The sequence below is a fragment of the Macrosteles quadrilineatus genome, unplaced genomic scaffold, assembly GCF_028750875.1.
Source record: "Macrosteles quadrilineatus isolate MER2022 unplaced genomic scaffold, UCM_ALF_1.0 Scaffold_2__2_contigs__length_208266976, whole genome shotgun sequence".
Lineage (NCBI taxonomy): Eukaryota > Metazoa > Arthropoda > Insecta > Hemiptera > Cicadellidae > Macrosteles > Macrosteles quadrilineatus.
This window is the reverse complement of record NW_026542595.1, coordinates 129167111-129190397: the sequence shown is the minus strand read 5'-3', so window position 1 is coordinate 129190397 and position 23287 is coordinate 129167111. Positions and strand designations below refer to the sequence as shown.

The 23287-nt window shown below is 33.4% G+C and overlaps 2 protein-coding genes across 2 annotated transcripts in view; both read right to left on the bottom strand.

Moving 5' to 3' along the window:
* The window catches only part of LOC128986546 (protein lethal(3)malignant blood neoplasm 1), a 36646-nt gene extending 27379 nt beyond the window's left edge, over positions 1–9267 (bottom strand). Inside the window, 1 exon segment of the mRNA XM_054406970.1 lies at positions 9194–9267. Within this exon segment, the coding sequence (XP_054262945.1) occupies positions 9194–9211 (18 nt within the window). The 5' untranslated portion in view covers positions 9212–9267.
* A 6796-nt stretch (positions 9268–16063) lies between these two features.
* LOC128987578 (speckle-type POZ protein B-like) lies at positions 16064–23168 on the bottom strand. Its single transcript, XM_054408502.1, has 2 exons — positions 23046–23168; positions 16064–17351 (listed from the first exon to the last, which is right to left on the bottom strand). The coding sequence occupies exon 2, from the start codon at positions 17311–17313 to the stop codon at positions 16159–16161; it is 1155 nt and encodes a 384-aa protein (XP_054264477.1). The 5' UTR covers positions 17314–17351; positions 23046–23168; the 3' UTR covers positions 16064–16158.
* Between the last annotated feature and the right edge of the window lie 119 nt (positions 23169–23287).

Sequence of the window (23287 nt, the reverse complement as noted above, 5' to 3'; positions counted from 1 at the left end):
CGTATGCTAACTTAGCCTTGATTTTCAGATAGGTTAGGTTTGTGTCCTTATGATAGGTTAAGTGTTAGTAGCAGTAGTGGTCCCAAAAGGGGGGGGGAAAGGGGCAAATCCCCCCAAAACTTAAAATACATCTAATTTGTAAAAAACCTTAGATTTAAATAGCAAAAGGACCATGTTTTTTATTCTAGATTATCTAAAAACATAATTTTTCGGTTCAAATTTCTTACTGGGGGGCCCAGAAGGTTACCCTCGTAATCCAACTTGCACCCCCCCCCCCCGAATCATGCCCTGGATCCGCCACTGTATAGTAATTAAGTGAATTGTATAACTTAGACGGTATTCTGTGTTCACCGTACTATTTTATCTTTCAGCAAAGACTTCCCCGTATGCTAACACCGCATGAATGTCCAGATAGGCAGATCCACTTGTATTACGTAATACGGCGAAGTGAAAGCACAATAGTTTATAGGCAGACAGACTCAACGGCCAAGGCATGCTGCCTCGTTATAATCCGCGGATTACACTTAAGACGAAAACAAAACGCAAAGTGTGAATATAATAATATAAGTCGGCACGTCTTTTAAAACCAGTTGTAAGATTGGGTGTTTCGTACACATCGTAAATTGATGTTGTGACATAATATGATAATAAAAAGGACTGGGAGGTGTGCATAATTTTGCAATAAAAGACTAATATAGGTTTTTGAATCGCTCGATTGAAATACAAATGTAAAACTCTTCAACACGAGTTTAAAGCTTTCATACTATCTCAAGATCAATCGCAAATCGCTCTTATTTTCATATCTAAATATTTTACGACTTGTTAAAGTTGTATTTAAGTTGTCTACTAAAAATGTTAATTTCATTATTAAACAACCTTCATTCATTAAATACGGTTCACAGGTAAATTGAGCCGTGACAAAAAGTGCATCGAACTATTTTCTAGTCATTTTCTATCAATTTGTACAAAACAATAAAAATGCTGGACAAAAACAATTTACAATATTGTATAAAGTAAGGCAACTAATAAAACATCTAAAAGCCCTTCAATTATCAAAAGCTATAAGGTTGTTAGTACTAGGTAAAAAATGTTCGAATAATATTTAGAATTTACACAGTAACCAAAGCGGTAATATAATTTTCTCTTTCGATTTTACCCTCTTCATATAAATGTATGCGTTGAGTGGCGTGTGTTATCCTCAGGCAAATATGAATTTGCATTGACGAAATCTACAATCAGTCAATAACTGAATAATTCCGGAGAGTTCAACTCATCTTTTCTGCGAATTGAAATTTAAATGAATCGTATTGTATAGCTAATGACATGTTTATTTTTATTTTAACAAAAACTAAAGTAATGGACACTGAGCAATTTTTCTCAACTACATTAAATTTTCGACCAGTCATACAGGTCATCGTCAGACGCATTCAAATTATCCCTTCGATATATCAAAACTAAATATATCGTTATGTATATACAATTCGATATATCACCAAATATAGCACCCAAACATGCATTAATAATTAGGAATGTTTACTAACATTCTGCGAGTAAAGCCCTTACCAAATAAAACTTTTGCACCCTTTTATGTATTGAACTGAAATTGATCTTAAACAATAGGAAAAATCGACCAGCTGTTTAATGAAAACTGCAATTCGTTTACCGTAAACACTTAGTGAAAGTTTGGGTTTGCATCTACTGCCAAGACAATGTGATTCATGTGATGGGATTTGTTACATCGTTTACGATCCATTAAATGACGAGGCGGATCCTTTACAAACATTTGGTCCCTAGACTATCATTGATCATTAGGTAAATATTAGCTTAAGGTAGAAAGGTTCCTTTAGTACAAAATCGAACAGCGCCAAATTATATCTATACTACTTAGGTCTATACTACTTGGTACTGCTTGGGTAGCTAGCGGTCAAAAGGTCGGTTCGATCCTGAGAAAAGTCAAACCAGACCCAGCTGTTCCTGATCATTGGGCTTTAAACAAATTATCCTGGCTGATAAAACAGCTGATCTTACTCAGTAACCAAGCTACACAAATTATACCGTTCTACGATTATTTCTCGTCACGAATAGTGTTGTTGTATCAACAGTCAAAGATAAAACTTTTTCAAGTATTTGTTTTGCTCATATTTGGGTTAAACTACGCAAGTAGGGGGCGTCCACGTCTCTATTAATTTATTGATTGATTTTTTAAAGTCCTAATAGATTTACAATTATTGTGCACTAGCTGAGGGAAATGTTAAGGTGTTTCTGTCAAACATATTATGAAAATTGAGTTTTTATGTTTACTTTCTTTTTTACGCCAACTATATGTAAATATGTCAACCGATATCAACCATATATTTTTAAACTATTGTTTGTCATATATTTTTTTACAAGCAAATATTGAAATAATAGAAAATAAGACAGAAACGTTAATCGACCCTATAGCCATCTGACATTAAACCAAACCTACGTCAATGTCCAAATCATTAAGTTTTGTCACTAATTACTTAATGTATTTTCAATAGGTCATGTTAAAATAGTTCTCCAAACGTTTTTTAATAATTCCAAGCTTAAACGATTTATAATTTGCTCATTTTTTTGAAATATCATATTTTCAATATTTTATGTAATTTTCCTTATACTAATATGATTTTTTCTATCGCAGATATTATTTTACATGTTTTTTTTTTAATTCGTAAAATAAATTACAGCTTAGCATTGTATGTATTGTTGCTAATACGGAAATAATAAAATTTGTTTTCCAAAACTATTCAAATTACACGTCTAAGCCTACTTCACAGGATGAAAATGTATGACTAAATAATTTAAACAACAACTAATTGTAGTATAGACAAAAACTTTCAAGCTAAAAGAAATGGTTTTAAGTTACTTCAGCTTATTTTAATATATTTTTTAAATGATTAATTTCTTAGAAAATACGCTGCAATAAAAGTTACTTTACTTTTAGCGAATTTCCCTATAGGGAAGTAGCTATTACCGTAGGTCTCATGGTAAGACCTAAGCCCGGGACCGATTTACTTTTTCATTTTGATGTCCCCAGAGGCCAAAAACACCATTCGTTCAAATTTTTATATATCTATATATAGATATATATATATATATATATATATATATGTGTCCATCCGCACGATAACTTGAGTAGTTTTTGTCCGATTTTGATAAAATTTGGTTTGAAGGTGTAAGGCGGGATAAACTTGAATGAGTTCGCGAACCAGCATGATCGGACTATGGGAACGGGGGTTTATGGGGGGTTTTATGGGGTAAAAATAGGTTTTTCCCATTTTTGACCCTAAAAACACAAAATTTCACAATTTCTTTTTAAACCATTTTGTAGAGCTTAAAAAAACAAATAATTTAGTATATTGAAGCGTTACTAGCGCCTAATTGTTACGGAGAAAATTCAAAATAATTGTAATTTTAAAATTGCCATGTTATTCTTATGGAGAATAAGTTAATTGTTGTAGTTTGCTTGTTTATGAACATATTTTGATCAATTTTGGAAAATACTTTTATTTCTTACTAAACTATTATCATTTTATAAAAAAAAATCTTTTTTACCCTCCCTGTTGCAGCAAACCTAAGTACTCGTTAAACTAATTCTATTTAAATAGGAAATAAATGTGCTATTTTTATGAAGGCATTTTAGTGTAAATCCAATCAGGTTAATGGAAATTCGCTTAGTCTGCAGGTTTGCTGCGGCGGGGGTATTAAATAAAGCTAAGCTACTTAGTCAAACTAATTCAATTAATTTCCGCTGCGACAAGCCAGGATTTAAATTTTAATTTATGGAAGTAAAAGAGAGGTCGGATAAGCGAAATATTGACAGAGGACTGATTTCACTTCATATCTCTGAATTTGCATTGTTACGGTACACTGTAAAAACTTGACCTTTTTCTCATTCTAAAAAAAGTACGATTTTACTTTCAGCTTGAAATGTTCAGTGACAAATTATTGTTATTGCAATCAAAGGATTTTTTGCTAAAATAATATAGTTAATACTTAATACTTTTCATTGAAATGGAGACCATACAAAGTAGGTATTTTAAGCCAAGTATGAATGGAGATGAGTGTAGGATGAGTGGTGCGATCTTGTAGTCTTCTAGCATAGACAAAAATAATTAAATATAGACCGTCAGCTGTGCTGCGGTTACCATAGGTTCTGGCACACGCCGCAGGGAGCGCCATATAGTTACGGCCTAAGCGCTACGTAACTACACGGCGCTCCAAGCGGTGTGCGCCAGAACCTATGGTAACCATAGTAACTACAAAGGCCGACATATTCCTCAGACACAGCCGTTAATTGATAGCCCATACAGATAATGGCAGCTAAAAGGGACCTACAATTTATAGTGGAATCCGAACCACATTTTTGCCTTGGTATTAACGAATTGGTCTAATTATCAGGATAGTACTTCGGATAGTCGTAGTACTCACTAGTGGGGGAGCGAGCTGGCGTAGTGGTTAGAGCGCGGGACTTCAGTCCCTGAGGTCCCGGGTTCGATCCCCGCCAAGTCACCAATGGATTTTATCTAAGTGATAATGCCGCAACCCCTAGGTCTAGCCTGAAGTAATGTGAAAAACAATCCCAGGCTCGTGCCTAGCGTCCTTAGGACAAAATAAAAAAAAAAAAAAAGTACTCACTAGTGCGGATGGTAATCCACATTAGGGAGTATTCCATCCACAGTGCATACCTATAAATATCCACAATTGTTATACTAAACCACTTGACGAAAATAGTAATCTTGAACCCAAACTAATGTATGACTTAAAACAGATTGATTCACGATCAAATAAGACATAAATAGACTGGATCCAATATTAGAGCTGTTTCGTATGTAAACCAATTCTACGCCTAACATGTTAACATGTTACACCTTCTATCAGTCATCCGTTTGTAATCCTTGTGTTTGACATACGATTACTTTCATTAGTTTCCTTTGTAATGTTCCCTAAACCTGAGTATAAATGTACGTTAGATTTCAATTGTATAGCTGTTACCGTCAATCAAAAGTAGAAAAAACGCAATAGCTAAACACTTTATATAAAATGAAAATTGTTCAATAACTAGCTTTAAAATACAAATCCAATAGTAGACATACTTTATTTAGGGTTATTTGGAGATTGGTAATTAATTGGTAGGTGGTATTTTTTTAAAATCAATGTGCAATTTTCAAGTGTTTTAACAATTGTGCTGTGTTCTTAGTATAATAGCAAAAGCAAAAGACATACTAAATAATGTATATTTGTTTTAAGTTTTTTTGTTCAGGATTCCCCAAATGGATATTTTTACCTAAAACTCAAAACTCGATAATTTTGACGATAACAATGATTACTCCATATAGGGTGAAAAGTAGCCATACTATGTTGTGAAAGAAGTAAATGATGATTCTTCACGATTCCAATTATGAAATGTATTCACAATAACTTTGTATTCGAATTGAAAGCAATCTTAATGTTTAAAAACAATCGTCGATCAACGAAGAAAGATTATAACTTTACCGTGCTACACATTTATTTGCCAATTATTTATTTAATTCCTGTAACCAAAAAACGTAGTGGAAAGGGCGATCACAAATCTTAACAAGATTATTATTGCTTGGATGACATTGGGAAAAAGAGTCGTCCTAATGTATTTCTTGTTTATTTTCCAAAATAACAACATTCTGTTGCCCTAACTGTTATGGCGGAATTCCATTATACTCATACAGTCCGAAGCTGGATGTACTGTCTGGTTTTGCTACTGCTTTCAGTTTTAGTGTTTGTGTCCGAAATCATTATCACTATATGTGCTTTTATTATTTAATCAACCAAAATAGAATTATACAAGTATATCATTTGGATTGTACTATACAATACAATACTCCATTCTGTATTTAGAACTTATTTGTTAAATAATGTTTAATGTTGAATTGAATCTAATAAGTAGAGGTGTGGAAATTGGTGCGAGTTACTTTACATAGCAGTAAACCTCTATATGGTGGCTCAGTATGGCCATAGATAAAACATAATATAGTCCATGTTATGGCCTAGTCTAAGACAAATCAAAAATAGAACATTTTACAAATCCTACAAAACTGGAAGAGTTATTCAATACAGAGTCTGTGTCTTATACTATTTAATAAACAACATTTCCAACATTACGGTACAAGGAATGGGGTTGCTACCAAAGCCATGGTCGACCAGAAAGAATTGGCCACAAAACTCTTTGCTATACACATTTTTAACGTATCTAGTTTTATTCAGCTCAGTTAAAACCCGTGGTTCCTAGCCAAACGTTAACATGCTGCGTTGAGCGACTGGAATTGAGTTTGCCCGGAGGATGATTAAGTTATGTTATATCAATCGTTCTATAATCGATGGCTAAAATGTATTTTATGTGCTTCCGAAAATCCCTAATATAATGTGTGTCATACATGGTACTTTGGCCAGTAAATTATTTATTTTTTGTACTTAAAAACATATTTAATTTCAAATATGATTGTATAAAATATTAAATATTTTATACATTTAGTAAAAAGTCTCCAGAAGCCAAGAACTGCGATTAAGTGCATTAATTGCGTCCGAATAGGAACGATATCCTGTCTTAAAATATTTGTTTCAATTTTGATAAAATATTCAATATTAAATTAGAACAAAATACAAACAATTGAGCATGTCAGATTTGCATTGCACGCTTTTAATAAAAGAATAATCATAAATCTAATGTTAATTGTCATTTTTGTGCTAAGTAGCCTAACATAGTAGCTATGGATTACTTGCTTGTGAATATAGCTCCATGAATACGACGAATATTAGTGTACGTTTGAAAGATTTTATCGGAATAACTATTCTTGTGTGCCAATTAGCAGCAAACATAGATACTCTTTACACTAATGTTATTTCAACTATACTGGGCATGGGTGGCTGTGCTGTGGACTGTATAATTTATTTTACTATAGTAATTTTTCAATATTCAGTTTAAAATATTGAATTGTTTTGCGCGTTTTTCATGTCAGGGGTATTTTATTGCATTATGTTTTATGGGAATTATTTTTCAAATATTGCGATATATTATTGACTTTCAAGAATTCAGATATAAATTTACCAGTTGTAGGCCTAGCAAGTTTTAACATGTCCCATTATTAAATGAGCTTCTCATTAAGTGTTCCACTATTTATTTTTATTTTCTATTATTTCGTACTTTTTTCGTATTTTTGTACAATTACTTTTTCTTACTATGATTATTATTGATACATAGTTTACAATTCGTTGTCTTTTCAGTTTTATGTGGCTGAATTTGATAGCTGGTATAAGAATTGAAATAGTTATTCTCAAAAACAACAACTTAAACAAATTAATGAAATGTATACTACTCTGCAGTGTAGTTATAGATAACGATTCTTTAAAAAAAGGACCTAATTTTTAATCTACTTAATTCAACTTCAAAGGGACGATATTAATCAACCAGACGGGTCATTCCAACTTATCTGTAATCCTATTGCCAATGTCATCCATCATAAGGGACCTAATCATCCTTCTGACTAAGCCTGCTAACCATCTGTGTTTGGCGAACTTAAAAATATAATAAACGGTATCAGCAATTTGATACATACGTTCTCCCATAAGCTTGTCAACAACTTTTATCATGGTGGGAGAAACTATGATAATTTTATAGGGTAAAATCGCTAAAGTTGCAATAACTGTTGAACCGTAACATAATTGTTACAGAAAGTCCACTATTTTGTTTAGAATTATAAGGACCATAACACATAAATTTTTAACAAAACTGGCTTTTTCCTAAAATCCGTATTTTTGTTATTATATGGTGTTTTTATGGGAAAATAAAAAAGTTACAATAGATTTTAAACGGCATTTTTTACGGAAATGAGATTTGTACCATTTTGTTCAGAATTTAAAGGACTATAACATACTAAATTTTTATCAAAATCGTTCGGGAAATTGTTTAGCAAATCCTATTTTCTTTTACTTTATGGGTTTTTATGAAAAATCCCCGTTAAAAATCAAAATAAAAAAAATACGCCTGGAGATACCACGGACTTAGGAACAAATTTCATCAAAATCGGACTACATGTGTGGTCTGTAGCTCTGTACACATCCATTCATACAGACACACACACACAGAGGGACATCACTTCGAAATCCCCTTTTTTGGGTTCGGGTGGATATGTCTACACTAAACTCAAACTCGAACATTTTGACGATAACAATACTTTCTAAAAGTAAAAGTGAAGTAAAAGTGATAAAAACAAATCCAAAATTAATTCTGTCATTAATTTTCTACATAATTATTTCTATTAGTACTGAATTCAGCATTTCATTCCCTAAACATTGAGTAATTTTATATATCTATATTTGCTGTACGTTTTGTTAAAAATTCAAAAAATGTGTGATTTTATGTTTATTTTTAACCAACCGATTATCTAAAACTCGCCAATCGCTAAGCAAAGACACCGGAAACGATTTTTCATCAGAGACATTGCTAGGGTTGCAGAGGGCAAAAGAAGTAACATCGATTTATTTAAACGTCCTTGGATGTGTCCAGCTGTCTAGAGCCACTATTGTAAATGTACATTGAGTAAAAAGTACGTTTTACTTCGCTTGAATAGTAATGAACGAACCAAATATACAATAATAAATTCATCAACTTAAACTGTTTTTAAATCATGAGCAGTAGGCCTACTTGTAATTACCAAAATTTACTTAAAATAAATACTTATAAGAAACTAATAATAGCTCTTATAAATAAATAAATAATTTATTGTGATACAACATGCTCTAAATTCACGAGATTTCCTCTCTGATTTCATTAAAACTAAAACGTAAATTCCTTCCAGTACATTTTAAAACCAATTAGAGTTTGAATTTAATTCGATTTTTATTTGAGTGAATTGAAAAGTCTGAGCCAAAACATTTTTATGACATGTGCAAATTGAATTAAAACTATATCTTATATTTTAATTTTACCTACTTAGGCCTATTAAGATAAATTATTTAAATTCATTACTTAATGTTTCTCAAATTTTGTTGCCTTATGAACTATTTAGCAAACTTACGGTACTCGTGAAAAATAATGTTACAACGCACCACGAACCTAAACGAAGAATGTTTAATGCATGTGAAAATGTGTTTAAAGTTTACTTTTTAAATGATAAAAACATAAGTCGACATCACTCACCCACAAGTTAAGGTCCATGAGCCGACACGGAGATTCGCGCCAAAGTGTCTGTATTGACCAGGTGATCCCCTCCACACACAGGTTACATTGTTGATCAGCTGTTTACTGTAATCCTACTCCCTCCCCCAACAAGCTATTGGCCTATGAGAATTTATTGACGTCTCTAATAGGCTATTACGGAAATGTTTGATTAACCACTAAAATAAGATACCTAAGATAATCGTTAGGTATAAAGGTACGGTATTCTATAAATTGTTCAGAATGTTTTATCAGGATAGCCGAATAGTTTTATTCTTCTTATTATGACTAACAAACAGTTTTTTTTTTACTAATACGCAAGTATGATAAGTGCAGTTGATATCGTTTACAAATTATTTATGACAGTTGCTGGATTTGATGTTGATATCATTCACAAAATCTATCGTTACTATGGACGTCAGAGATGAAGCAGTGTGTTTTCAGACATGCAAAATAAAACTAGAATGAGTTGTTAGCAATTTGAATTACTACTGAAGTAAGTTATTTAGTCGTAAGTCTGGATAGGATTTTGGGTTTGAATTAATGTATTAATAATTGATTTGTATTTTCCTCTTGACTTTATTTAATAGCAATATTGGTTTGCACTGTTTTAACACACATTGGTAACCTATAGGTACTCTGTGCAATTATCACTTTTTTAAGGGGAGGGTTGGGTTACCACATTCAAAAACAGCCAAATTCAGAAAATCTGAACTGTTGGGGGACAAGGATATGGAGAATTGAGGTATACCGGATATGTGCAATAATCTGCTTTGGGAAAGTTGTTTATTACCACGTGATATAATATTTCTTTGTAAGGAAGGTTTGAAACATGACCTTAGATTCCGCAATTTCACTGACAGTTTTAAAATGATCCTGATCAGTCTCGTCTTTATTATAATCGACATTTTTTGTAATCTAAGCCATCCAACTGCTAATTGTGATTAAGGCATTTGGTTTCAAAAGACGATACGGTCCAGAATGAACTGGATACATTTCCAGAATCGGACTAGAAAACCTCTCATAACTCTCATAACTCATTTATTAAACCAAAATAACAAAATATAAAATTTGCATTGGTCATGTCAATTAATAGCTTAGAACTAAAATTAAAATAAACAATAGACAATGGTGCTTCAATAAAACTATACCAATTATACTTCTTTCAACAAAAAAACTAACTAACTAAACCCATCAGCGACACAATCTCGAACACTGTAGTAACCCTTGGCCAAGAGTATTTTTTTTATTTGCTTTTTAAAGCTGTTCAAGTCCGACTCCAGCTGAAGGGAGGGAGGGAGGAGATTAAAAAGTTTAATGCCATTGTAATGAAAGTGTCTCTTGAAAAATGTAGTTGAATGAGATGGCAATTTAAGATGAGAATTGTTACGTAGTGAATAGGGATGTGTAAGTGAAGATTGATATTGGTGTAAGTTTTTTTATGAGAATCAAAGTTTCCAAAATGTATATTGAGGGAAATGTTAAAATTTGTGATGAAATAAAGTATTGTCTGCAAGATGTTCTTCTTTTCAAACCAAAGACTGCCCTAACTGCCCTCTTCTGGAGTCGGTGAGGGAAAATCACTCCATAATATGCTGTAATTAGAACATCACATTTTGCAAACTTAGAAAGTTGGCGGAGAAGAAAGATTCCCGAAGAAATCCTTCTACACTCAGTGTCAATATGGGAATGAAAGCGCATGTTTCTATCGAGCACCAATCCCAAGAACTTAACCTGATCAGTTGCCTCGAGCTCAACATAATTCAAAAGGAAATTGTTTTTTTTTCCCCCAGCTGAACTTATAGAAAAATTTACAAATTCAGTTTTTCTGACATTTAGACTCAATGAGTTGTCCTCAAACCACTGCATCATGGAGCTCGCTTGCAAAAAGGCCTTTATTTCGAGTTCATCGAAATTTTGATCAGAAACCGAGAGCGACGTATTATCAGCAAGCAGAGAAATGTTTCCAGAATTTACAATTGATAGAAGATCGTTCACAAAGACAAGGAACAACACCGGACCGAGGACTGACCCCAGAGGCACGCCACGAGCAAACTCGCAACTAACCATTCTTTTATTCCTAAATACATCATGATTTATGAAACACTTTGTCCTTTGGCCCTCAATCAACGAATGAGCCCAAATATAGAAACATCATCCATAAAGAGCAAATATATCTCCCAAAGAGATGAATTGTATAAACCAATCCCGACACTTGATATAACCATCAGCATCAAATTTCTACTACTTTAAGCGTTCTATCACAGAAGAAAAGTCCGTTTTTTCTCTGTACTGCTCGGATATGTCAGGACTTGGAAACACAATGTGGAATATTAGAATACTTGGAATATTGTATATTTTTTGGACAAGAGTTATGTTTTTGATGTTACTCGGAAATATGAGTACTCGTAAAATGTTTAAGTGTATTATTTTTAGAGTACTATACTTGAAAGGATAGGAAATTCAAAGTAAATGACAGCTTACTCCAGTTTCGAGCTATCAAAAATCTACCTGCTGATGATCTTGCAGCTGATTAAATAATAAAAGTTCAATGAACTATCCTATATGTTCTCTAAGTCAACATTGAAACAATGGTAGGTGTATGGCTCTGGGGAGTGGGAATTTTTAAACGTTATTTATCCCTATACGGGGAAATTTTTTCAAACATTTGATCCCTTTCAGGGGTTTTCTCCAGTTTTGTATCTACAGCAGTATAAACCATATACCCCTCCTATTTTTGGGGCGAGGAATTCGATGGGACCATCGCCGTCCCCCTACGACCCCTTCCCCCTCTCTAATTACAAGGGGGGAAAGATATTCTTTGAATAAAATATATTGTTTTCCATCTGCATTTATTTATTATATTATCCTCCATACAAATACATCCTTTTTTAACACTTATACTTCCCCCTTGTCCTGTTAGGGGCAGACCCTCCCCCCCCTTTTATTAAATGTATATAGCTTTGGAGAATATGTCGTTAAAGCAGTACAAAAATAATGAATATCCCCTATTTTTGGGGGTGAGGAATCCAATCGCACCATCGCCGACGCGATTTTATCCATTGACGTCTCAATCGAAAGAGCGTGTCACATAGATTTGCAAACTGGCCTTACATTTTTGAAAAAGTCCCTTTGGCTCTGCCCCAGTGGCTTTGAAAGTTCCCATATTATCCTTATGAAGAACATAATTTTTTACATTTTAATCAGCTGTATAATTTAGTTGCTGTTATTTATTTTTCAATTCAACGAAACGCATTGGGTACATTTACTGATTTTGTTGAAATTAAATATTTACTATTTTAATTTAAGTTCGTACATATTACAATGTAAAAAATTGATATATTTTAAGCCAGGGCAATTTGATATATTTTACCAAATAAGAAAAATTAATTGACAGGATACTGTAATTCTTGAGCAATCATTGAAAGAACCGATTTGTTGACCATGGAAACATAGGAAAGTAATAGAACGCCACCAAGTAGAAGAAACAGAGATTAAATAAAAAAAACTACTATTGTTATCATCCTATATAATGAAGAACACCTACAATATGAAGATTCCCACAAACAATAAACAAGGATGTTAGCTGAAGTGCTACTTTTTTGTAGGAAACACGGACTTAACTTTATAATGTTTGGCAAAGGAAACCCCTCTAAGGCTGAATTAAACTGGTACATCAAGGATATTAAATATATGCTCTCATAAAATTCAAGTTATTTTAAAATAATATTACTACATCCAAGAAACCTTACCTAATACAACTTTCATTGAAGGATTCGCATTATTCACATTGTTATTCACATTCAAGGGAAACAAAAAACAATCTGAACCCTTTCAATTCTGAATTTTTTTAAGGTAAATATAACTTACTTTATAATAGTAACAAGCCAAATTAATGCCAATTGAAGCAAATAAAATTGCAACAGAGAGGTTATGCAGAAAATCAGGTAGTTCTTAAGTAATGTAAACAAAATTTTATTACCGTACTACAAAAAATGACTAAAATTTGTAAAGTAACGTACTGGCGACAATGGGTAGTACCATGCTGACTACAATATCATTGACGAAAATCAACATGGGCATGGGCAACCTAATGCGGCTTAAGTGGGAAACATTTGTAGAATACAGTACACTAAAAACCATATCAGCTTATGAAAAATGATCAAATATTTACGAGAAATGTTTATTATATAGAACTGTTAGGTACTTAATCTATGAGTTGTCTTTTAAACTGATTGGAAATTATGACTTTTATTCGTTTTTAAATAAGTTATTTGTTTTTAAATAACTACTTTACTTCTTTGCAATTGCTCGATTTCGAGCAACATGTACACTAGTATACAATCAAACAGTGTCTTCAATGTAAGATTTGTGAATATATGAGGTGATGGTTTAGAATACAGTTCTTTATGAAAGTAGTGTTTCAATGTGAGTGATAAACAGTAAGACCAGTGACGCCATTTCCCTTCAATATAATGTTTAAATTATCTTAATAGTCTCCAAATATTTAGGTATAATTCTTGACAAAAGTTAGATCTGCTCTACAAGTCAATACAACATTGAGGCAAGTTTCTTCTTATTTGTCCATTCTGTCATCGTAATTCACTAAATTAATTCTTCAAAACATCTGGCATGACATATATTTAATAACGATAAAAGATAACAAATATTTAATGAAAATATATTTTTTTTATTGTACAATGTATTTCGAAATTTAAAGAGCTCTTAGTGCCATTATCATATTCCAGAGTTTTAACTTTCCAATGCGCGCTAATTTAGTTCAAATTAGGTCCCTCCCAAAAGCTGTAGGATTTTAGAAACCGTATTCATAAAAAAATTGCTATTTATTTGTGATTAATTTGATATTGAAAGAAAATACTCTAAGCATGTACTGTACCCTTTTAATCAATAAATATGTATTATGGTATTATCAAGTAAGGAGATGAGGTGAGCCCCCCCCCCCTGTTGAGAATCCATCTTGGAGCCACAACTGTGTATAACAATAAATTTATTAATTTAAAATTAAACCATACAGTACACATTCTGTTTTCAAGATTTCAAAATGCAACTATCTCCATAAAGGGTTAAAATTTATTTAATATAGCTTAACAAATTATATAAACACCACATTGTATCATAATTTACAAGATGTTCATGTACTACATCACACAAAAACTATTTTTTGAAATTATTTTATATAATTTACTGTATTTCTGCTTTGTAAAAGTAAAAAGGATTCAATGACTGAGAAAACTCAAAACACTACAGAAGTTTTATTAAAATTATAAAATTTACAGACTAAAACAAAATACTGAATTTAAAACCATAAAACATTACTCGATTATTAAATCTAATTATTCTAATGTTTTAATCTTATCAACGATTTGCATCTTACAAAGGTATTTAATTACAAACTAAAATAATGAAATTGATTTCTAAATGCAATACACACATACTTGGTTGAGTAAAATAAAAATTAACTTGCAGTAATAGTAGTTTATATAAAAATACCCCCGCCGCAGCAAACCTGCAGACTAAGCGAATTTCCATTTGCCTGATTGGATTTACACTAAAATGTCTCCTGTTTTTGAACGACATGCCTTTAGGCGAGGTGTTATTATTGACGTAGATTTTTGTGGGCTTCACTCACCTTTATTTTTGTTTGTGATGTCCGGGACTCGTCAAAACACACATCCACGGTCGTGGTTAGGCATTCGACCCGCGTGCGGGCTAAAAATAGTTTATTGATACCCTGAAGAAGCGGAACGTTGTTTCGAGTTCCGCGAAACGTCGGACCTTGATGCCGTGGACGATTTTGTGTTGTATATATGTGTGTTTATGTGTGTTTTGACGAGTCCCGGACATCACAAACAAAAATAAAGGTGAGTGAAGCCCACAAAAATCTACGTCAATAAAATGTCTCCTTAAAAATATCACTTTTATTCCCTATTTAAATAGCATTAGTTTAACGAGTACTTAGGTTTGCTGCAACAGGGAAGGTAAAAAGGTTTTTTTTGTAAAATGTTAATAGTTTAGTATGAAATGAATACATTTTCCAAATTTGATCAAAATATGTTCATAAACAAGCAAACGACAACAGTTTATTTATTCTCCATAAGAATAACATGGGGATTTTAAATATACAGTTTTTTGGAATTTTCTCCGTAACCATTAGGCGCATAATAACGCTTCAATATACTAAATTATTTGTTTTTTTAAGCTCTACAAAATGGTTTGGAAAGAAATTGCTAAATTTTATGGTTTTGGTTCAAAAATGGGAAAAACCTATTTTCACCCCATAAAACCCCCCATAAACCCCCGTTCCCATAGTCCGATCATGCTGGTTCGCGAACTCGTTCAAGTTTATCCCGCCTTACACCTTCAAACCAAGTTTTATCAAAATCGGACAAAAACTACTCAAGTTATCGTGCGTATGGACACATATATATATATATATATATATATATATATATATTAAATATTTAAGTAAATAAGTACAACTGAGCACCCTGAATATTAAAATATAATATTCAGGGTGCTCAGTTGTACTTATTTACTTAAATATTTAATATATCAGCAGCCCTAATAAGTGAACACCTAAATTAAAATATATATATATATATAGATATATATATATACATATATAAAAATTTGAACGAATGGTGTTTTTGGCCTCTGGGGACATCAAAATGAAAAAGTAAATCCGTCCCGGGCCTAGGTCTTACCATGAGACCTACGGTAATAGCTACTTCCCTATAGGGAAATTCGCTAAAATGTTATTTTGGATTTGATTCAGTAATTACACTAAACATGTTACTTTACATTCATTTTATTAATTAACACCACGGTAACAGTTCTATTACATCTGTACCTAACATACCTAACAGAAGGGCTGCCCATAAATTGTGTTGTATTACATATAGGCTAGACTCTAAAATATATTCTAGTTATCGAATCTGGCATTTGAAGTAATTACTAATCCAGTGCTTAATCCGCTTGGCAAGAGGAGGTGAAAAGAAAACTTCTTTGCCAGACAGAAAAGCAAAAGCTTCGGTAAACAAATGGGGATGAGACTTCACCATAAAATTCCATCCTTCCGTGTTTATGATGTCTTTTGCATGCTCACACACAAACTTAATTGCTTGTGATTTCAAATTTACCGCCGAGTGAAGATCGGCCAGTATTAGAATATCAAGAACATTATCAAACGATATGCTCTTGTACAAGGTTTCCTCACACATGATTTTAAGCCTCTTTAAGTCATATTTGTCCGCTGCTGCGAGGAGGTCGAATGCTATTTTGTTGATGTCTTTTACTCTTCCTGAATAAATGAAACGCAACAGTTCACCTAAAGTTGCATGATCAACATCTTTAATAGTAACATGATTCAACTGACCTTCTTCCATGCAATGGTCGAACATTGCTGCGAATACACGGCTCCTAGCAGCAAGGATTGCTTTGTGAGCTTTGAATTGCTTACCATTAGCAGATAGGGTGACATCTGAAAACCTGTGATCTGACAAAAGCTGCTCATAGTCGTCTTCCAACTTAGGTTCAGGGACTTTGAATTTGATTTCCTTGTTTCCAAAAACACTGACAGGAGCAGTGACAATACTTACTTCACAAAATATTGTGAGCTTGTCATCATTGAGAACTTGATTTTCTAAATCAAAAAATGTATCTCTCTTTATAAACTTGCTGAAACCCCAACCTTTTTCGTAAACAAATATATCTGCCCTTCCCTGGCTTTCCATTTCTTTCACGACTTTTCCAAAGCCGTTTACAATTGAAAACTTGAAACGGGCCATCACTTCCAGTTTCTTAGATGTAGCCAGAAAAAGATAAATTGAGATGTAGTTTTTGCTTTCTTCGTCTGCTCCTCTTGGATAAAGTCTTAAAAACCATTTCTCTGTATCGTTACATTTGGAACTGAACAATGGAGAATTAATACGCTCTCCCGTTTTCTGATTGCAGTAACTGAAGTTGGAAATAGTCCACAAGAAGTTGAACTTATCCAAGCTCACATTAGTCCAGCACCAGTTTTCAACTGGTATATCGGTAACTTTCTCAGGTATTATATCACTGGATACGAGATCATCCATTGCTGTATCCCAAAGAGGAATGGATAGTTAGTGAGGATCTGCAAAAAAGTATTACCATTAATGTTATAAAAATTAATATTATATAAAATGCTTTGATGAAGGCCTGTACATTTATTTTTAGAATGATGACTAGCTGTGTGGGTGTTCTATGGACGGTTGACATTTTACCACAATTTTTTTATTGCATCAGACAGTTTTTTATTTTGCATTTATTGCAACATCCCACAGTTTTGTGTAGCACCCCATGAAATTATACGCAAAACTTTTCAACTGGTTATCCGTTTCCACTAGACTTTGGTGAGAGAAGTAGGGATAAGTTCCAACCCAGACACAACCGCAAAAATCAGATGGGTTTTGATCAGGTTTCCCTTTCAAACGTTTGTGATATATTACGTACGTCAAATAGGATTGGGTGTAGGAGAGATGAGTAAGAGACTCCCAAAAACACTGAAACTCACTTGACGCTAGGTATAAAATTTATCCAACGGCAACTAATTGTTGAGATGACTGTACAAAATAACAAAAGCGACAATGAAGGGAAGGGGGTCTAGTGGGCATATATGCATCCCACTTGCCACTCTAATTGACACTAATTTCCTTCTTTGAAAATGCCACTTGCGTGGACAATAAAATGCTATTGACTTAAAAATACAATATATTTTTTTAAGCTCAATATCTTCAGGCCAGCAGCCAGCGGTTTGCATGTGAAGCACAATGAGCCCTGAGAGATGATTGTGTCCCTTTCAATCTAATTTGAGGGGGAATTTTTGACTTCCTTGTGCAACTAACACACCTAAAACCTCATATCAATCAATCAATCAATCAATCTTTATTTGCCATAAGGATACATTTACATATCATTGACAAAGTCTTACATATCATACGACCCTTGACCAGAGCCCACCCTGTCCATTCATTAAATTGGCCCTGAATATCGTTCCTAACATTAACACAAGCTTACTTTTGAATCTTACATCTTATATAATGTGACTTAATTCTTCATTTCATTTATTTCCAACGGTAAACACCATTTTTACAATAATAAATATATTCATGGTACAGACAAGTCAGTCTTATGAGTAAAGAATAATAAACAAGTAGATTGAAACTTGAATTTGAAAACAAAATGGATACAAGAAACAAGAAATCACAATGTATAACAAAAATAGAGATTTAGAATAGAATTGAGTCAGTGTATAACAGAGATGATAAAAATGTGAAATAACAACCAACAATAAATATGAAAAAATACAATAATAATTAATAACAGTGAATATAAATATGAAACAGCAATTAACAGCATAAACAGATAATAAACAGCAAGAGATGTAGAATAACAATACCAATAACAGGTCATTTCTTTAACTTTTTGGTTTTTTTTTGTGGCCCATTAGTGGCACTACCAAGGTAAATAAAGCCTTCACGTAACGTCACTCAGCACAGCGCCGACCCAACTTCTGAAGGAGGCAGTTGTACCAGAGAAGAAGTCGATGAGCGTAGCGATTTGGCTCCCCAGTCAATGCAATCTGGAGAGGCCGCTGTGGTAGGCAAAAAGTGTCGGCTGGGAGCGACGCTGGAAGGAGGTTCTGGAGCATGTCGCTCTAGGTACAGCAAGATCAATATTCGTTAATAGATCAGGGCAGTCGATAAGGGAGTTATTTAGATTGAATAGGAAGACTGCATCAACGATCACACGTCTAATATGTATAGTGGCTGGATCTGTAGCTTCTAATTCTGTATCTGTAATTCTTACTTTGTTGATTTGACAAATCGCATATCCAAGAGAAATCCACCTATTTATTGGATTTAATGTGATGTACAAAATAAATAAATATAATCCTATCATGGAATGCAACAGCCAATTGGACACTCCATAAGTGTACCCAATAGATAAATATTTGTATTACCTATTTGTTTTGTGTTGCCTTGAAGTTCCTGATGTTTTTGATTCCTGATGCGCAAACTGTTCTTGAAACTGGGTTATATTACAAATTAAATATTTGTAGAAATATGGAGGTATTCTAACATAGGACATTACTTTTTATAGGACTTTCAAAGACCTTGCCACCCAAACATTCCTCTGAGCATCCACGATAGTTTGCCTCAAACCATTAAAAACTGGAAGTTAAATAATCTAGCACTGCCTTGAAGACATGGCTCAAAAGCAAACAATTTGTAACACAGGGTGTACACAAAAGAAGCACCGGTAAACAACTTTGTTTAAAAATTACTGTGAAGTGTTACCGACTTATAAAGAGTAACATACACCATTAGAAACTTTATTATAAGTGTTCAATATCTCCACCTTGTGAGCTTAGCAGACATCTATTCTACAATCAAATTCTGACCAAACGTTTTGAAGAGTGGCCTCATCAACATTTTGTACTGCAGCAGTAATGCGATGCCTGAGCTCCAAAGAGATTCAACGGCAAAGGAGGTACAACAACTCTCTCTTTGACATAACCCCACAAGCATACAAACGTTAAAGACGAAGCTCCATACCCACCCTCCGGGACCGTTGCACGGATTAACTCAACCTGATCATCAGACATTGCTGTTTTCCCGGAGCTCTTTCCTTTTAGCGAATTTCCCTATAGGGAAGTAGCTATTACCGTAGGTCTCATGGTAAGACCTAAGCCCGGGACCGATTTACTTTTTCATTTTGATGTCCCCAGAGGCCAAAAACACCATTCGTTCAAATTTTTATATATCTATATATAGATATATATATATATATATATATATATATATATATATATATATATATATATGTGTGTCCATCCGCACGATAACTTGAGTAATTTTTGTCCGATTTTGATCAAATTTGGTTTGAAGGTGTAAGGCGGGATAACATTGAATGAGTTCGCGAACCAGCATGATAGGACTATGGGAACGGGGGTTTATGGGGGGTTTTATGGGGTAAAAATAGGTTTTTCCCATTTTTGCCGCTAAAACACAAAATTTCACAATTTCTTTTTAAACCACTTTGTAGAGCTTAAAAAAACAAATAATTTAGTATATTGAAGCGTTATTATGCGCCTAATTGTTACGGAGAAAATTCAAAAAAATTGTAATTTTAAAATTCCCATGTTATTCTTATGGAGAATAAGTCAACTGTTGTAGTTTGCTTGTTTATGAACATATTTTGATCGATTTTGAAAATACTTTTATTTCTTACTAAACTATTATCATTTTATAAAAAAATCTTTTTTACCCTCCCTGTTGCAGCAAACCTAAGGTACTTGTTAAACTAATTCTATTTAAATAGAAAATAAATGTGCTATTTTTATGGAGGCATTTTAGTGTAAATCCAATCAGGTCAATGGAAATTCGCTTAGTCTGCAGGTTTGCTGCGGCGGGGGTATTTCTAAGTAACCCATGGCCATAACTTCCAATGTGACTTTCTATTTGGAGGGTCTCTATGATAACGCGTACATGAAAACGATGTTAAACAGTGGTAGCAGATCGAGTTCTTTCAAACTCTAGCATACAAGCAGACTAAATCAATAAATAACAATTTTACCAAATTACTGGCATTGTTAACAGTCAGCTGTGTAGGGAAAAACTTGAGGTGTTTAATAACCCAGTGATACCAACCAAACCGATGTGGGACACATAGAGTGTGTTAAATTGATGTACAAAGTTGTTTAATTCTTTTATGTACACCCGGTATTATAACCAGAGTCACCCAAAATTCTCCACCATTATATTGTTGTCCCATTGTTGTTCATGCTCAGAGAATGATAAATTATTGCAATCGTGGCAACATCCACCATCATCTATCATGCACGACAACAATGGTGATGATTTTTACAATCGCAGCGACTCCCGTGAGTAGAGAAACATCTTGATTTTGTTCAGTGATTCTGATCTTTTACTTTACACGGAAAATCAAATATAGGACGATCTGTGATTATTGGCAATTATTCAAAAACAAAATTAGCCAAGACTTTTAATATTTTTTGTGTTTTTACTGAAGCGATTCTTTCATAAATGCATTCATTCCAATAGGTTGGTATTACATCATGTCAGTTAGGTATTTATTTCCCAACTGGTGTGTCCCGGCATCAATTTGGACGGAACAGGTATATAGTCAATGGCGGAACCCAGTTGAATATAAAATAAGATATTCATCAAGGTTTTTGAGGCCCAAAAACTTGGTAATTTTCTCTGCCCGAACAGGCAGGTAGGGTGATACAAATACAGTAGCACCTGACATTTTTGAATCTTCAGTGTATTCACAACTAAACAGTTATTTTTTGCTTTAAACTAGGGTACCTACCGGCATATAAAATCACTTGAATATTACGGCTATTATTATTCATGATTCAAGGTGGATTTTAAATAACTTTGGGATTATTTGGAACGAAAATCTCAAACTAGTATTGCGATTGTAGACGTTAACTACATAGTTTGCGTGATTGTTGAAGATGAACTGTTCCTAACGATTACCAGTCAAGAGTGCTGTTATTTTGTTGGGTCATTAAAAAATCCAGGATGATGATGGGGTTCCATGATAAGATAATTGGGAACCGCTAATTCATTTCAACCATATGTAAAGTAACACTACAAACTTAACCTAGAACTTGAAACTGCACAAATGTTATTAGCCTAAACATCCACCGATCCACTCCCAATACCAAAGTTGACCGCTCCATAAGTTAAACACTATATCCTGACTAGCTAAAAACTTCCTTGTCTATATGTAGAGGGCCGTTTTTATAAATGCGCCCGATGGGCCTGGGCCAAAGGGTTCAAGAGGTTTTAAGTTTGTTGAGGGCGCAAGGAGAAAAAACATTACCCTCAAGGTAGGTGGAGAGGGGCGCAATCATCTCCGAGGGCCATAGCGCATCACATGCAAACCACTGGGCTATGGGTGGAATCAACAGCGCAAATGCTTTTATTGGCCTAACACTCTAAACAAAAACAAGCAGATTTAAGTACTGCGAGAGATGACGCGTTATTTTCTGTAAATGCGATCATTAAGCCTACAAATTAGAAAGTTTTTATTTTAAGTACTGGCACTGTAAAGTAATGAAAAGGCCCTAGAGTAACTAAGTAAATTGTTTTAATTACGAAACCTGTAGTAAATAAATATTTCAATGAAGTAAGTCAACCATTCAAACTGTATATAAAATTGTCTACTTACATGTACATAATCTGACCTAATTCAACTGGGGACATGAAACGAAATGTGAATGCTAAGTTATGCCTATGAATTTAATAATGAATTTAATAATCAGTAAATTAGATGCTGTGGATATTAATAAGTTATTTTTTAGTTATTTTTAACTTAGGTTAACTTATTTAAAACAACCATGCTAAGTTTTATAGGAAATGTAGGCCCTACATTGCAAGTTACACCAAATTAGGCAATTTCATCATTTTAATAGCAAATCTAGAAAACTTAGCATACCATAAGCCCGATAAGAACATATCGATACCATATGTTCAAGAATGAAGTCGGATATTAAAGTTTTACCGAGAATGATACCTATGGATAAAAAAATAATAGGGCTGCACTTTACTTTAGGTCCTACTCATTCGATTGAAAATATCGATCGATAAATCGATTAATCGATTGTTTCATTCGATATATCGTTTGGTTAGTTAGGTAAGGGCCACAGGTAACGATATATATCGAATGAAACAATCGAATAATCAATATTTTCATTCAAATGAGTGCAGCCAATAATAGTACTAAAGTATTACACTTAGGATACATAACTTACTTTTTTTCCTCTGCCGGATAGTTGAATTGTAGTAGGCCTAGGCCTAAGTAGTTTCTTGGCTTTGTCTTGAATACCAAGCACACTATTATTAATAAGAGTTAGTTTTCTTCCACCTTGATTGCAATTTTGAGAAGATTAGTATCATAATACATAAAACAGAAAAATGTAGTAGGAAACAACAGTAATATACGCTTACTGTAATGTCTTCAATTGGGTTTTGAGATTGAGGTGGTAAATTTTCA

Bases quoted from the DNA above. Each gene is read 5' to 3' on its own strand.
- LOC128987578 (XM_054408502.1), bottom strand. From the start codon at position 17,313: ATGGATGATCTCGTATCCAGTGATATAATACCTGAGAAAGTTACCGAT.